The following is a 14,057-nucleotide window of genomic DNA, read 5'->3' as shown; positions in this document are numbered from 1 at the left end:
TAACAAGAATTCAAAGCTGAAAATGAATGAACTGCAGCTAAAATATTATGTTCATTTTTCACATGGTCTAGTCCTTCCTCTGCCCACACCCTTAATATTCCTAACAGGGTCTCTTCTCCAGTCTTCAGAAAGCAGCTGGAAGTGGGGAGGCAGAAAAATGTCCTCCTTTCCTTCCATCCTGCAGTTTTATTCTGAAATCTTAGGCGCAGTACCACGCCCCGAGTTCAGAAATTGCTCACGCTAATGAATTTTCCTGTCGCAAAGTGTGCCGAGAACAATGGGAGTTTTGAACTCTGCTTGTCACGATGTGGAACCCTGTGCAATCAGGGAGCCATGTCATGGAGAGAGCCTAGACACACAGAGCTGGCTCCTCACAACAGATGTGCCCTCCCAGGGAATGGACAGCAGCAGTGTGAGGGGCTGACAGAGATGTGATGGCAGAGATGGGCCCACTCCCCAACTCTATATACTGCTAGCTAGACTTGGAAGAGTGTGCCCAGCTTCACAGACATATAACAGGCTGTATTTATTCATTGTATTGCAATACACTATTTTTATTTGTTATAGCTATTTAGCTAGGATTGGTTCCTAAAGTGCCCTATGACTAAAATCCACAGGAAGCATTTTTACTATGGATTTTTGCTACCATATTATTACTGATATGTTGGTGTGGTAGGGGCTGTCTCCTCTGGTTCCTGGCAGTTAGTTATAAACTCTGAATTCCAGGAGGGAGTGGAATCAGAGGTTGGGTGATGCTGGTAACAAATGCCAACCCACAGAAGTTTTCTGGCCCCTCAGTGTGTTCTTTACTATTCATTTTATTTCTATATTTATTTATTTATCCTGCCTTTCTTCCAACATGGAATTCCAAGTGGCATAAATGGGGGTTTCCAGACAGCCTCCCATCCAGGAACTGACCAGACCCAGACCTGGAACTGCTTTAGCTTTAGCAAGGTGACCGAACTACGTGCCCTGAGGCTATGCTCTTGTACGTACATATGAGTCGGACAGGTAGGATGTATTATACTAACACTATTTACAGTGATGAACAATTCAAAAATTTCTTGGCAAGTTGTCTGCTGTACATTTTCCTTTTAGGAAGTTTAATAGGTTTTTTGGTGTGTTTTTTTTAAAACCCTCTTGTGAACTGGATATACAAGTTTTCACTTTCCCTATTAGTCAGATTCTTGCTGATTGTACTGTCTCACCATTACTTCAGGTTTGTACAGAAAATTCACATCACAGTGTCCTGGAGAAAACACTGTCTTTGATCGTAGTGTCTTGAGGTCTGACATCATGGAGAGCTGTGCTTTAAAGAACATGAACGCTTCTCTCCTCCCTTTCTGTGAAGGGAGCAAGCTGGTACGTGATCAGAAATTATGCAGTCCTGATTTATCTCCTTAATTTGCTCTATTGAAACACTGCATGTATTGCACCCCAAATCCCATCTTAAGTTTATCCAAGTCTCATAGGAATTCTAAAAGTAATGTTTGTTCCTTTGTTATGGCTGGTTATCCATTTCCCTCTGAGGCTTCTAAAAAAAAAAAAAAGTCTGCTGTCTCAGCCATTACTTTCTCCAGCCTCCCCCTCCAGCCTCCCCCTGATCAGTCAGCTTCTGTTAATCTTGGCAGGGTTTATTTGAGCTAAATCAGTTATCTCCCTTCCAATGACACAGCAAGAGATATATGCTACTAGAAATATTTGGAGCCATCTTCCTGAAAATGTTCCAGGGTAACAAATAACCTAGCTGCAAATCCAATGCCAAGAAATACTTTTTTGTTCTTTAAAATGACTCCTAGTTTTAAGAACCAGTGACAGAGATTATTATTATTTATTGAACAGCTGACAGCATTTCTATGGGGCGTTTTCGCTATGTTTTTGCATATTTGATTACTTTTGATATTTGATTACTCTGCATGGATTGTGCCAACCATAAACTGTGGTGCTATTTTGAAGTTAGGGATTTATTATGCCACTGTGACTGCTGTTTCTCCTGATGACCTCCAATGACTATTGCCAAAGGGCGCTGGTTGTTTGGGGGAAAGCTTCAGGGTTGGGGCTGTTATTTTGAATCTGAAGTTTATCTATTCTAGGCGATGTGGATATATGGTGGCCAGAGGACAATATTTAATTTATTAAGTCCAAAACACTTGGATGGCACCTTGTACACCTCCTTCCAGCAGCTCTTGCAGGCAAGCTGGTGCCAAACGTATAGGTCTGCTTTCCTTTGGACCACATCAGTGAGGCCGAAGGAGGGGTTGTTGTCTGGGAAGCCCAGGACCGCTATACATACTGCCCAGGCTTGCACCCAGAGGAGTGCTGCTAACACAGCAGTTTGACTTCATCACTGGAGGCACATTCCATTGTCTCTTGAGACAGACAGATGCCAACATATAGTAATCATCTTACCAGCTTGCGCCAACTTTTTATGCACAAATTTCCAAATATTGTTGATGTCTTCCAGTAAATTTTCACAGAACTCAGGCCCTGTTTGATAACTTATACAATTAATAATCAACACAATCAGCACATCTTGGCTGGTTTGATGGTCAGTGCAAAGTGGCTAAGAAAGTTCTGGCTAAGGCAATTAGGGATTCACATAAGAATCCATCAGAGGAATCCATGGAAAATTTGATTAAACTTAGATTGGAATGCAAGAGTCTGCTCAAAAACAAGAAAGCGGAATATATTAAACCCAATGTCAGGAATTGGGACTAGCAGTAATGGAACAGAGGAAAGACAAAATCTGGGAAATGGGTTGTAGCCCTGAGCTCCTCAGGAAAAAATACAAGATACATATATGATTCATAGATAAAATTTATCTCCATGTTTTTTGGTCTACTAGGTAGAGACACATCTCTAAACACTGCACAGCTCACACAAAGAGTACAAAATAGGAGCAGCAGATAATCCAGGTGGGTTCAGTGGATGATCATAGTGAGGTATTTCATATATACAAGAACTGTGTCAAAATGCTTGTGATAGCTTGCCGGTCTCATCTCCCACTTTCAGTCCCACAATAATCACCTTACTACTTGACTTATTATGACATATTTATAATACTTGACCTCAGAAGGCAGATGTTGTCTCACATGGTTCTTTCTCTACACAGAAAAGCAGCCTTCAAATTAATATGTTTGGCAGAAGGCCATCCATTTGATACAGAGTGTTATAGTTCAATAATAAGGGATACTGGCAGCAAACTAAGCAGCAAGCTAAGGTAAGCTGAAGGATCTGAATGTGCTTAGTGAGTTCTTTTTGGCTTGTTTGTTTTACTCCCCCTCTTCACTTGAACAGCAGGCCTCCATTCAGCTCCATTTCAAAGTTATGCCTTGTGAGATGGAAGGCAACAAGCATAAGTATGCTGCATAGGAATGAGCAGGGCGGCAAAATGGGGAAGTGGGAGCATTCAAGTGGGTCCTTAGAGGTTAAAGGAACCTCTAAATATATATAGGAATCATGAAATCATAGAATTGTAGAGATCTAGTCCAGTCCCCTGAAATGCAAGAATATTTTGCCCAACATGGGGCTCGAACCAATGACCCTAAAATTAAGAAAGTCCTATTCTACTTGAATGATCTACCAACTGAACTATGAGAAACTTGCCTTTTCTTTTTCTTTTTAAAGCAAGCTCAACAGTCTCCAAACCCAATAGGGCTGAGGTCTGTACCAGGGGATATTTAGGTACTTAAAGGTTTGGAGGGCATGGACCCCTTGACACAAATTTGCATAAGAGCACCATATGCTAATGTGTATAGATGCAAATTTAGAATTTAAATGTCAGAGAAGGCAAGTCAGCCTATTTCCTATCCAAATCGCCCTGTGTAAATTCTTCAATTAATTTGCACCCTACCCTGAGCACCTAAAATGAGTCCTCCTTCAATTCTTTTACTCCCAATTAATTTCCCAACATATCTTTATCAAAATCAGTTAAATTCCCTTTCAATTTACCCTCAAATTATCTCTCTAAACACATTTATTCTTCCAAATTAATATCCTACCCAAATTGACCCTTTACAATTCCATTTCCCCCAAAATCATTACCCACACAGAAACACTTGGGGCACTTAGAAAAAGATTTGGAGCTCAAGCCCCATGAACCCAACTCTAGTGGAGCCCCTGGTCTGGACATGCATGTTGCCCGCTTACTGCCAGTGAATGTTGCCAGCATGGGAGCAGCTATTGCCTCCAAGACCAATTTCCTTCCAACAGGAATCTTTAAACAGAGAGGAGGACCCTTTCTGTATGTGTTGTGGGGAAAATACAACTGGCTTGCAAGAACATGCATCTTCAAACCCAATTCCCTCTCCCCTCACACTTGTACCCAAACCAAACAGGAGAATGGGTCTCCAAAGCCCCTCATCTCAAGCAAGTGCCAGGCGCTCCCCTTCCTTAGTTAATATTTGATTATGGTGCCTATAAAGAGCAGTGAGCATACACAGACTGCAGCTAGGATTTCAACCATACTTATATCTCATAACTACACACAGATAAACAAAGCCTGCCCCTTGGAAAACAGAGTGGCAAAACTTGATTGAACTTTAGAATGATAAAAATGATTAAAATTGCTTTATTGGTCATTGACAATTATATGCCTTCATGCAACGGACTTTGCAGTAAGTCTAACTTGACAAGTATCAATATCTAGCTTTTTAAAAAATATAAAAAAGCACTCTAGTGAAGTCCATTGTGTGATGGACCCTTTTAGACAACTAAGTTCTACTCAGTGGTGAAAGAGGCAAAGAATTACAGAGTTCTGGGTAAACGTGTAAACCATTGTCTTGAAGTATCCAACCTGATTTCCACTGCACAGTCACTGTAACTATCAATATGTGAGACATTAAAAAAGAGCTCATGCTCCCAGGCAAATGGTAGTGAGCTGGAAAAACAGGTGGGAGGAAGAGGTATCATGGTCTTTCTTGCTAAGACTTCCTAGTGAACCAAGATTAGTAGAAAAACCTAAAGAGCCCTTTCAAACATCCAACTTCTCCCATTTGCTGAGAGGCAAAGGTGATACCACTTGCCTGGAGAGAGCTATTTCATTTTTCTCAGTTTATGGGGAAAGTGTGGAAACAAAGTAAACTTTTATTCCAATTCTTTCAATTCACAGCTCTAAAATGTAATTGAAAATGCAAAGGAAATTATCATCTTTAAAACCAGTCACCAAGAAAACCATAAGCTGTAATGCAAGGAAGAGTTTCTGCCACCAGGACACTGATGACTGGTTGCTAGTCAAATAAGGGGGAAAGCTGAAGTTGATGCTTTATTATTACCTCGAGCAAGCCATATAAACATTACAATCTCCATATATGCATCTTAGCATTTGCCTCTTCATTCAGCAACTGAGAGTTAGCAAACAAATCAGGATATTGAAACAAAGCATAGTGTGCTATCGTGGTTTGTTAACAAATTGTGGTTTGAATGAACCACAGTTTCTCATATTCAGACAAAACAGGAAACTGCTGCTTGTTACAAACTGCAAATGGAAACTTTAAATCTCCTCCCCTTGTGTGTAAAGCAGAGAGGGGAGGGGGCAAATCATGCATGTTATATTCAGCACTTTACAGGGTATAAAGCTGTACTTCTTTATACAATTCTTAGGATTAAATTCCTCTAAACTCTGAAATTTTATGATTTCTTTCTTATGGAAAAATACATTTTCCATAGTTTTTAGAACAAACATTTACATTTTATGGGTGAAAAGTATATCTTACTTTACTACTGATTCTCTAGAACTAGCATATTGGTATGATCTATATAATGCATTTGAAATGTAATAAATGTTGGCTATGGTCTTGCATCCATTGAAGGATTTCATTTTGAGACAGACCATCATCAAAGGTATTATAGTTTCAAATATGTGCACTTGTTTTGCAGCAGTGATAACAGTATTATCTTATTTTAGGGCTGCACTGCAAAAGATACATAAAATTACTACTTCCAGAGAGCAACTTGAGAATCATAATTCAGGCTTTTGGCTTTTTACCCTTTCTCTTTAGTGGGAGTTTAAAGTTTGCAAATAGGGCAAATCCCAAAGCATCTGCATGCAATAGTTTTAAGTAGTGCATTAGGAACAAAAGTGTAATTTTAAGCAAATCAGGAAGACAGTTATCAAATTATGCTAAAGGCCTGATACAGCCCCCATTAAAGTAAATGGGAGTCTGCAGCAGGATGTTAATCAGTCTTTAAGAGCAGGTGTGTTAATTCTATGTTACTTCATTATAGAGTACTAAGCAGATGTCTATGCCACTTAACTATTTACCTCTCAGAAAGAAACTAGTCTCTTTTAAAAAGAACCATATTCATAAGTATCCCTTATCAACATCTCATAAAACATTTCATGTAGTTCTAATTTACCTATGTCATTATTGCTCTCTGGAAACCAATAATCATGTCTGGAAATCATTCTCTATATTCATTTCTATCTATCAGACTACTTTATTCAATAAGTTTTAAATATGCTTTCCCCCAAATAATTCCAAATAATGTTCCCATGCCTTTTAAAGAATCTCTTTCATTTAATGTCAAGCTTTCAAGGATCATCATTTGTTTAGTTTAAAATTTTATATTTAATTTCTTCAGTTTTAATTAAGTCATATGGAACAGTTAAAAAACCTTAATCGGGTGCATATAAAATTTGCTTTGCTTATGAACATCTTTGATTTATTTATCTTTTTGTGTATATGCTAGACAGTATCGTGGAATAATTATGGAATATTAAAGAAAGTCAAACTATCAAGATACAAGAGTAGATCATTAATGGATATCAATGATAATATCTAGAGTAAAGTTTTAATATGACTACAGAGGTTAATTTGTTTTAATACTTTCAATATGTCCATACAATGTTATATGTGCAACAAACAAGTTAAATCAGTATCCACATTTGAGTACAAAAGTGAGAAATACTGGGTTGTAACCAATGTTAGTCCTATTCAGTGTTGACCCATTGAAATTAATGGGCTTGACTAACTTAGGCCCATGAATTTTAATGGGTCTACTTTGAATATAGCATAGATGGATTCAACCCATAGTTCCATAACACTGCAAGCCCATACATATCTACTCAGTAGGAAGTCCCATTTAGTTCAGTGGGGTTTACTCCCAGGTAAGCAGGTATAGGATTGCAGCCTTAATGACTACATAATAAGGTCAGACTATGTCTGTTCTGTGCATTTTTTGCTTAAAGAAAAAAGATAGCTTCCAGCTGCAGAAGTATCAGCATCCCTGACACCTGTAAACATTCAGTGGTCAGAACACCACTACATATCCTTCAAATGATATGGACCAGTGAAGCTGGAAGGTATCTGCACTGAACCAAACAGCCTGGTATCTCAGCAATCCACCACAACACAAACCCCATCATGTCCCAGGTGGTGTGCAGAATTGAGGCTGAAGTAGGTAATGTAGTCTGTATTTCGAAAGCCAAAATATTATCCTAGAGACAGTTGCCAGACATGTTACTGTTAAGGCCTCAAATGTGCTTTTATATTTCTTAGTGCTCCTGTTACATTTTTTCCTAATACTTGATACTAAGATACACTAAAGTGTAGCTAGATATTTTACAAAGCCTCTCTAGAGACAAAGAAAGCCAGAAGCTCTGCAGCTATCATCTGCTAAAGTTAAATGTTTAAGTTAAACATGGAGTTTTTGTTAAGTTCTGAACAGGGAAATAAAACACCATAATATGCAAAACACTATGGATCTCACAATGCTCTTTTCCATCATGCCACTTTAATAACAATTCACTGTTAACCATATATTAAAAAGACAAAATAAAAGTTTTGTGACATGTGCAGACTTTCAGTTTAACATTAATATTAATACATACAACAAAAAGAGGCATAGCTACACACAAAAATATAATATTAAACACTTCCCATCTCTTTCATTTCCCATAGTAGCAATTTAAAAGATTTTTATTATGGATTTTGCCCTTTGTTTTCAACATTATGGTTCATTCACTCATTTAACAGGAAAATATATATGATGTCACAAACACAAACAGTATGACATCATGACTATTCCTGGGTAATACCTGCATTTTATCAATGACAGTATTATAAGTAAGCATAGAAAGTACTTTAAGAGCTAGATGTAAACCCAGACATCTGCACTGTATTTGGATTGTTTTATAAAACAGGTGAAACATTAAACTGGGAATAATGTGAAGCATGTTAATGATTAACACATTTTAAGTTGTACTTTTTGCTGTTAAATATAACTTGTACATTGCATTGTAGTATCATGGGAACACAGCATTATATCAGAAAGAATTGTGGTAACTTCCACAGTAGAAAGATGAGGAGCTGGCAAGATACCATCCCTGTAGAAAGGGCCCAAGGAGATCATAATGGGATTTAAAACTGATGCTACTAAGCCATGGCTGTTTGCCCATCCAATTTTCTCCCCATATTGTATTTTAGGAGACATCTCTTAAATTATCCAACACATTCCACTTTCCCTTGACACCAGTCTTGTTTGCTGTGCACTGCACCTCTAACAAGTACTGTAGTTCAGTGACTGGGCAGCTTAACACTTAAGGAGAACATCACAACCTGTTACTGAAGTTTTCCTTTCCTTTTTCAAAACTGTGTTCTCCTTTTGTCCTCCCCTCCCCTAAATCAAACAAATTTAAATAAATTTTAAAAGTACTTTGCTTTCTTCAAAACACCTCACCATGGGCTGTATCAACAAAGCATCTTCCAGAAAAGTGTGGGTGCAATTCCTCATACATTTTGACAGGTCTCGAACAGGGCAAGCTATTTGCTTGAACTTTCCCTACAGCCCGAACTTTCATCCAAGTGGGACTGACCTGTATCCTTTATCACAAGCTCATCCACAAGAGCACAAGCAGAAATCTACAGCACAATCCTATATAGGTCTACTGAGAAATAGGTCCCCATGTAACTTCCTTCCACATAAGGGTTCAGCTTCAGTTGTCTGCAAACTTTCTGCACGTGTTATTGATGCAGTAGGAAGTGACTATCCAAAACAGCTGCAGCATCTTTAAAGGGCCCCAAATATCTAAGCCATGGCTCCTTTTTGAGCCACGATATCCCTGTGGCTGTTGCTATAGTGTCCCCCCCCCCAAATATATATTTCCTCTCTATTTTCATCCAGTGCCTATGGGAGGGTGTGTTCAACCCACCGCCTCAGCCAGGCGCTGTCCCTGTTTTGCTCACAGCTCTGTAGTGCTGAAGTCAACTTTTGAACCTCAAGTTTCATGTACACACGCAGCTAATCCAATGCAAAGTATGAGGCTTTATCTGAGTTGGACCCCCCCGCCCGCTTCGCCTTCTCTTACTTACCTGCTGGCCAGGCTCTGCCTGCAGTGCTGCCTGAAGGGCATCAGGTGGTAGTTCATGGCGTCCAGAAGCAGCTTCTGGCAGACGGGGTCGGTCCGCATGAAATCCACCGACTGGACCCGCTCGACGAGCTCCGGGGCCGGGATGAGGGCGAAGCGCAGGCGCTTCATGAGGTCCGGCGCGTACTGCATGCGGGTCTCTCGGTCGTGCTCCAGCCACAGCACGGACATCTGGAAGAGCGCCAGCTCCGACTCCACGGGGGGAGGCAGCGAGTCCAGCAGGGCGCGCATCTCCTCGAAGTTGAGCAGCAGCACGTCCTCCACCAGGTACTTGTTGGCCAGCTTCTTGGTCTCCTCGAGGCCGTGCAAGGCGGCGATCTTGCACACCTGCTTGTAGTTCTGCACCGAGATCTGGTCGTTGAGGAACTGCACGCACAGCTTGGTGACCTGCGGGATGTGCAGGATCTTGCTGACCGACAGCACCTCCTCCACCGTGTCCAGGGACAGGGTCACGTTGGCCGTGTACAGGTACTCGAGCACCAAGCGCAGCCCGATCGACGAGCAGCCCTGCAGCACCAGGTTGTTGATGGCCCGCGGGCTGGCCAGCAGCTTGTCCTCCGGGGACGAGGAGGGCGTGCCGGACTCTTCCTGCTGCTGCTGCTGCTGCTCTTTGGGGGGTAGGCCGTCCTGAGCACCTGGTCCGACGCCCAGCGGGTGGTGGTGGTGGTGCCCGCTCCCCCCGCCGCCTCCTCCGCCTCCGCCTCCTCCTCCTCCGGCGGTGCTGGAGAAGAGCGATCGGAAGTACTGCGAACACGAGGCCAGCACGGCCTTGTGGCAATGGAACTGCTGGCCTTGCGCCGTCAGGGTCACGTCGCAGAAGAGCTGCTTCCTCCACAGCAGGTTGAGGCCGTGGAGCAGGTTGTCGCTATGGCTCGGGTCGAAGGTAGACGTTCGGTCCCCGGACCTGGACATGGCGGGCAACCTCAGCGCACCTGCCTGGAAAGCCTCCTCCGACCTGGGCAAAGAGGGGGCAAGGCGGGGTGGGGTGAGGAAACGAGTGGTTGAGAGGCTGGGGCTGGAGGGGGGCACACAAGAACAAACGCGGAGCTTTCACAGGCCTGGCGTGTCCATCCTTATCGCAAGCACCGAGACGCGTCCTGCTCAGCCGCCCCCGCCGCCGCCACGGCGGGCTTGGGGCTGCTTAAAACTCTCGGTGTGCTGCCCTCCCCCCGCCATGGGGCTTGGGCTTTCATCTCCAGCAAGCGCTGCTGCTTCCCTCCCGAAATGGCGGGGGGCGGGGGTGGGACACGGCTCGTGGGCAACTACTTTCTTTCAACCCGGGAGGAGCGGAGGAGGCGCGCGCGCCACTTGCGCGCCACACTGCTGCTGCTGCTGCTCCCTTCGCAGGAGGCGGGAAAGGAAGGTGGGGTAGAGTTTGGGCTCTAAACTCTCAGAGAAACTATCCAGACGAAAGAGAGGGCGGGTGGAAAAACCACGCAGCCCTTTGCCAAAGTCGAGGGCGGCCAGGCCGCTCTTTCAGACAGCCTGCCTGAAGATGCCCCTGTCGGATGCCCCTCCCCTTCCCCAAACTGCGCCTTTCCCGCCTTTGCGAGGGACGGCGTCTGCAGAACCGCCAGACGCTTCGCCTTGAAGCAGCACCGCGAGGGCGGGGGGGGGGGGGGAGAGGAAGGAATGTCCTCGTCTGTGGGAGAGGAGGAGAGGAGAGGGGGCAGCGGTGTGCACCCAACTCCGGCCGCCTCTCGCTGCGCGTGCTGCACTGCATTGGGCAAAGCGGGGAGAGAGGCAGGCCGAGCCGAGTCCCCCCGCGGTCTGGCGTTGATTCTGCGCGGGTTGCTTTTCCTGTGGGCGGAAGGCGGCGCCGCTTTAACTCCGGCAACTCTGGGAAGTTCGAGTGGGGAGGTGGGTGGATGTGAAGGGGGGAGAGAGAGAGAGATTGGGGGGCATGAGGGAAGGAGAAGGAAGAGGCGGGCGGGCGGAGAAAAGTGCCCCTGCGCCGCCAGGAGCCGGAGCTGCCCAAGCCAAAGTCGCCTGGACTCTGAGGGCGGCGGCGGCGGCTGAGGGGAATCAATACACCGAGCCTTAACCTGGGAGTTGCACCTGCTGGCGCTGAGGGGAAAGAGACCCGCGCTGGCCGTCGCCCGCCTCCGGCAGAGCCGAGCCCTCCGCGGCAACAGCCAGCGCCGCCGCCGCCGCCGCCACGGCTTCTCTGCGGGATCCCGGCGAGGGCTGCTACTTCCATTGTAGCTTCCCCTTCTGGTGGGCAGCGCTTGCAGTCTTCGCCTGTGGCCAGGTGGCAGGGAGGTCCCCTTCCCCGGTCACTTCCCTTGCCTCCCAACAGTCGGGGTTTCAGAAATCTCCAAGAGCCTCTCCCTTTAAGTGGACCCGGTCATTCCTCCCCCCCCCCCTCACACACACCTCTCATCCGCCCTCCCCTTCTTTCTTCCTCCTTTGACCATTTCTTGCAATCGGAGTTTATTCTCCAAAGACGTGCGTGTAACACAAGTGCCCCCCACCCCGATCGCCACATACTTCTAAGCCCACGGAAACCACACGCACACACACACACACGCCCCGTTTTCACGACAATAAACAAGCCACGAGAGAGAGAAAATACTCAAGACGGATAGACCGAAGGCCAGAAACTTACCTGCTCCACAACCAGCTGCCAAAGTAAAGGTTCACTTAAGCTCCCCCCCTAAAAAAAAAAATCAATTGTCCTTCCTTTTTAAAGGTTTGATCGCTCCTTCCAAAAACAAAAACAAAAAAACAAAACAAAAAAACCTTCTGGTGCCCAACTCCAAGCAGTCACTCTTTACAATTTATTTTGTCGTACATCATTTGATCACCATGAATTAGCAACAGCAAGAAAATGTACGAGAGGGAGAAGGGGAGAGAGAGAGAAAGAGAGAGAGAGAGCGCGCGCAGAGCTTTCTGCAAGAGAAGAAGAAGAAAAAATGTACGTGTGACAAATTATGCTACCAAGAAACAACACATCATTATCCTTGGGCCTGGGGCTCAGTGAGTCGTAACGAGAGTAATAGGAAATCCACGGTTGGGGAGAGAAACGGTCGTGCATGGCCGGTGGAGAGAGACCATACAGGGGGATGGATGCTGGAGAGACTCGCAAAATTATGGCTCAAGGCTATTGTAAAAATTGTCGAGCGTAAATGACTGCGATTTCAAACATCTTTGGAAGAAAGAAGGGGAGAAAGCGACCCCCTCCTCTGCCTCTCTCTCTCTCTCCTCTCTCTCGTCTCTCTCTCTCTATAAAGAACCGTCAAGTTTTAGTGCGCATTGCTAATTAGTCAATTTCTCTCTGCCTTCACAGGCTGGCGACTTTGCTGCTGAGCTGAAACTGCTAATTTCTGTGACCAGCTTTTTTTCTTAGCTGTGATCTGGATGAATGAGTAGCTGTCTCACAGAGATGACAAAAATAAACTCTAATCCCCCCCAAAAAATTTCCACTACATCTTTCTCATGCATAGATTTATGATCTTCAAGCGCCCAGTGCAATATGCAAACTTTTGTGTCTGCACAGAATGGTGTTGGATTCATACTGCACTATATTTGTTTTCTGCCTCCCCTCCCCTCCCTAGCTGCCCCATGTGATGGAAATGTCTGGTCTCAGTACAAGAGATATTGTCACCCCTCCAACCCTCTGTTATTAGTTTGACAGGGTACACCCTCCATTCATGCATATGTGAAGGAGAGAGATGAAGAAGCAGAGGTAAAGTGAGGCTAGTGCATAATATTAGTACTATAGCTGTTGCTTTTTCTTTGATTCATCTGCACCACCTACAATTTATGCTCTTGTTTGAAAGCATATTTTCTCTGTCATTTTGTCTGGTTAGACAACTGTCTCTGTACTTCACTGTCAGCTCCTCAGCAAAGAAAAGGTTCAGAAGTCACTTTTTATTGTCAGATTAGCATATTGCCAGATTCGCCTTCCAGTTTAGAGACTTTGCAGTGCAGAAGCCTAACCCAAACCGCAGGAAAACAACTACCTACTCTTTAGCAAGCAGAGCCTTTCAACTTTTTGCCTGATCTAGAGATACTTATGAACTTGCACCACTCATTTCCTAGGGCGAGGTAGGAGGTGGTGGTGGTTTGGTGCAGCTTTTGTGGATGCTTTATTAAATTGAGTCATAGGTCTTTGAAGAAATTTTGGTGTGTTCCTCCCACCAACAGGCACTGGAGTAGTGGACAAATTGTCCACACTTGATCCTGTGATATATTACATCCTCACTTTTATAGCTCTCTTCTTCTGTTGTCAAATCTCCAAATGCCCAAAAAGGAATATATGACCTTGAATAAAAATCCCATTAAAGGAGACTTGAAGAGAAGCACTTCACAGAAAGTTGGAGCTGGGATAAAATCTTAAGATTCCCAACTAATAAGGCTCTAGTAATTAAAATGCATGCCAGGGGGTTTATCTGGAACACTAGCCCTTATTTTCTTCCTTCTTAGTTTACAAAAGAATGCAAAAACATCTGCTGATGGAAGGAAACCAGCTGGAAATCAAATTTTACAGGAAATGGGGAGACCCACTTTGCGGTGCAGCAACTGATATCATAAAGAAAATGAAGGTGCCAAATGATTCAGATTAATTTACACTTATTGCAATGTAATTTATACAAGAGTACATTTTCTTAATGTAGCATTACGTGTCTTGGCATATTGCATTGACAGGCTAAGGGCATAGTCTGCATTGGACAGGGGAGTATTCAGT

The 14,057-nt window shown here is 44.1% G+C and overlaps 1 protein-coding gene across 5 annotated transcripts in view; it reads right to left on the bottom strand.

Moving 5' to 3' along the window:
* The window catches only part of KLHL14 (kelch like family member 14), a 62,357-nt gene extending 49,774 nt beyond the window's left edge, over positions 1-12,583 (bottom strand). For 2 of the 5 annotated variants that reach the window (XM_028737072.2, XM_077933069.1), the window contains exons 1-2: positions 11,413-11,693; positions 9,312-10,322 (exon numbers count right to left, since the gene is read on the bottom strand). In XM_028737072.2, coding sequence (XP_028592905.2) covers positions 9,312-10,322; positions 11,413-11,567 — 1,166 coding nt within the window. In that variant the 5' untranslated portion in view covers positions 11,568-11,693. Of the gene's footprint in view, positions 1-9,311; positions 10,323-11,412; positions 11,694-11,975 lie in introns of those variants that run through there. The other 3 variants (XM_028737075.2, XM_028737071.2, XM_028737073.2) reach the window with 3 other exon arrangements.
* Between the last annotated feature and the right edge of the window lie 1,474 nt (positions 12,584-14,057).

Source organism: Podarcis muralis, chromosome 8, assembly GCF_964188315.1.
Source record: "Podarcis muralis chromosome 8, rPodMur119.hap1.1, whole genome shotgun sequence".
NCBI classification, from domain to species: Eukaryota; Metazoa; Chordata; class Lepidosauria; order Squamata; family Lacertidae; genus Podarcis; species Podarcis muralis.
Note: the sequence above shows the minus strand (reverse complement) of the source record. Positions and strands in the feature narration are given on the sequence as shown.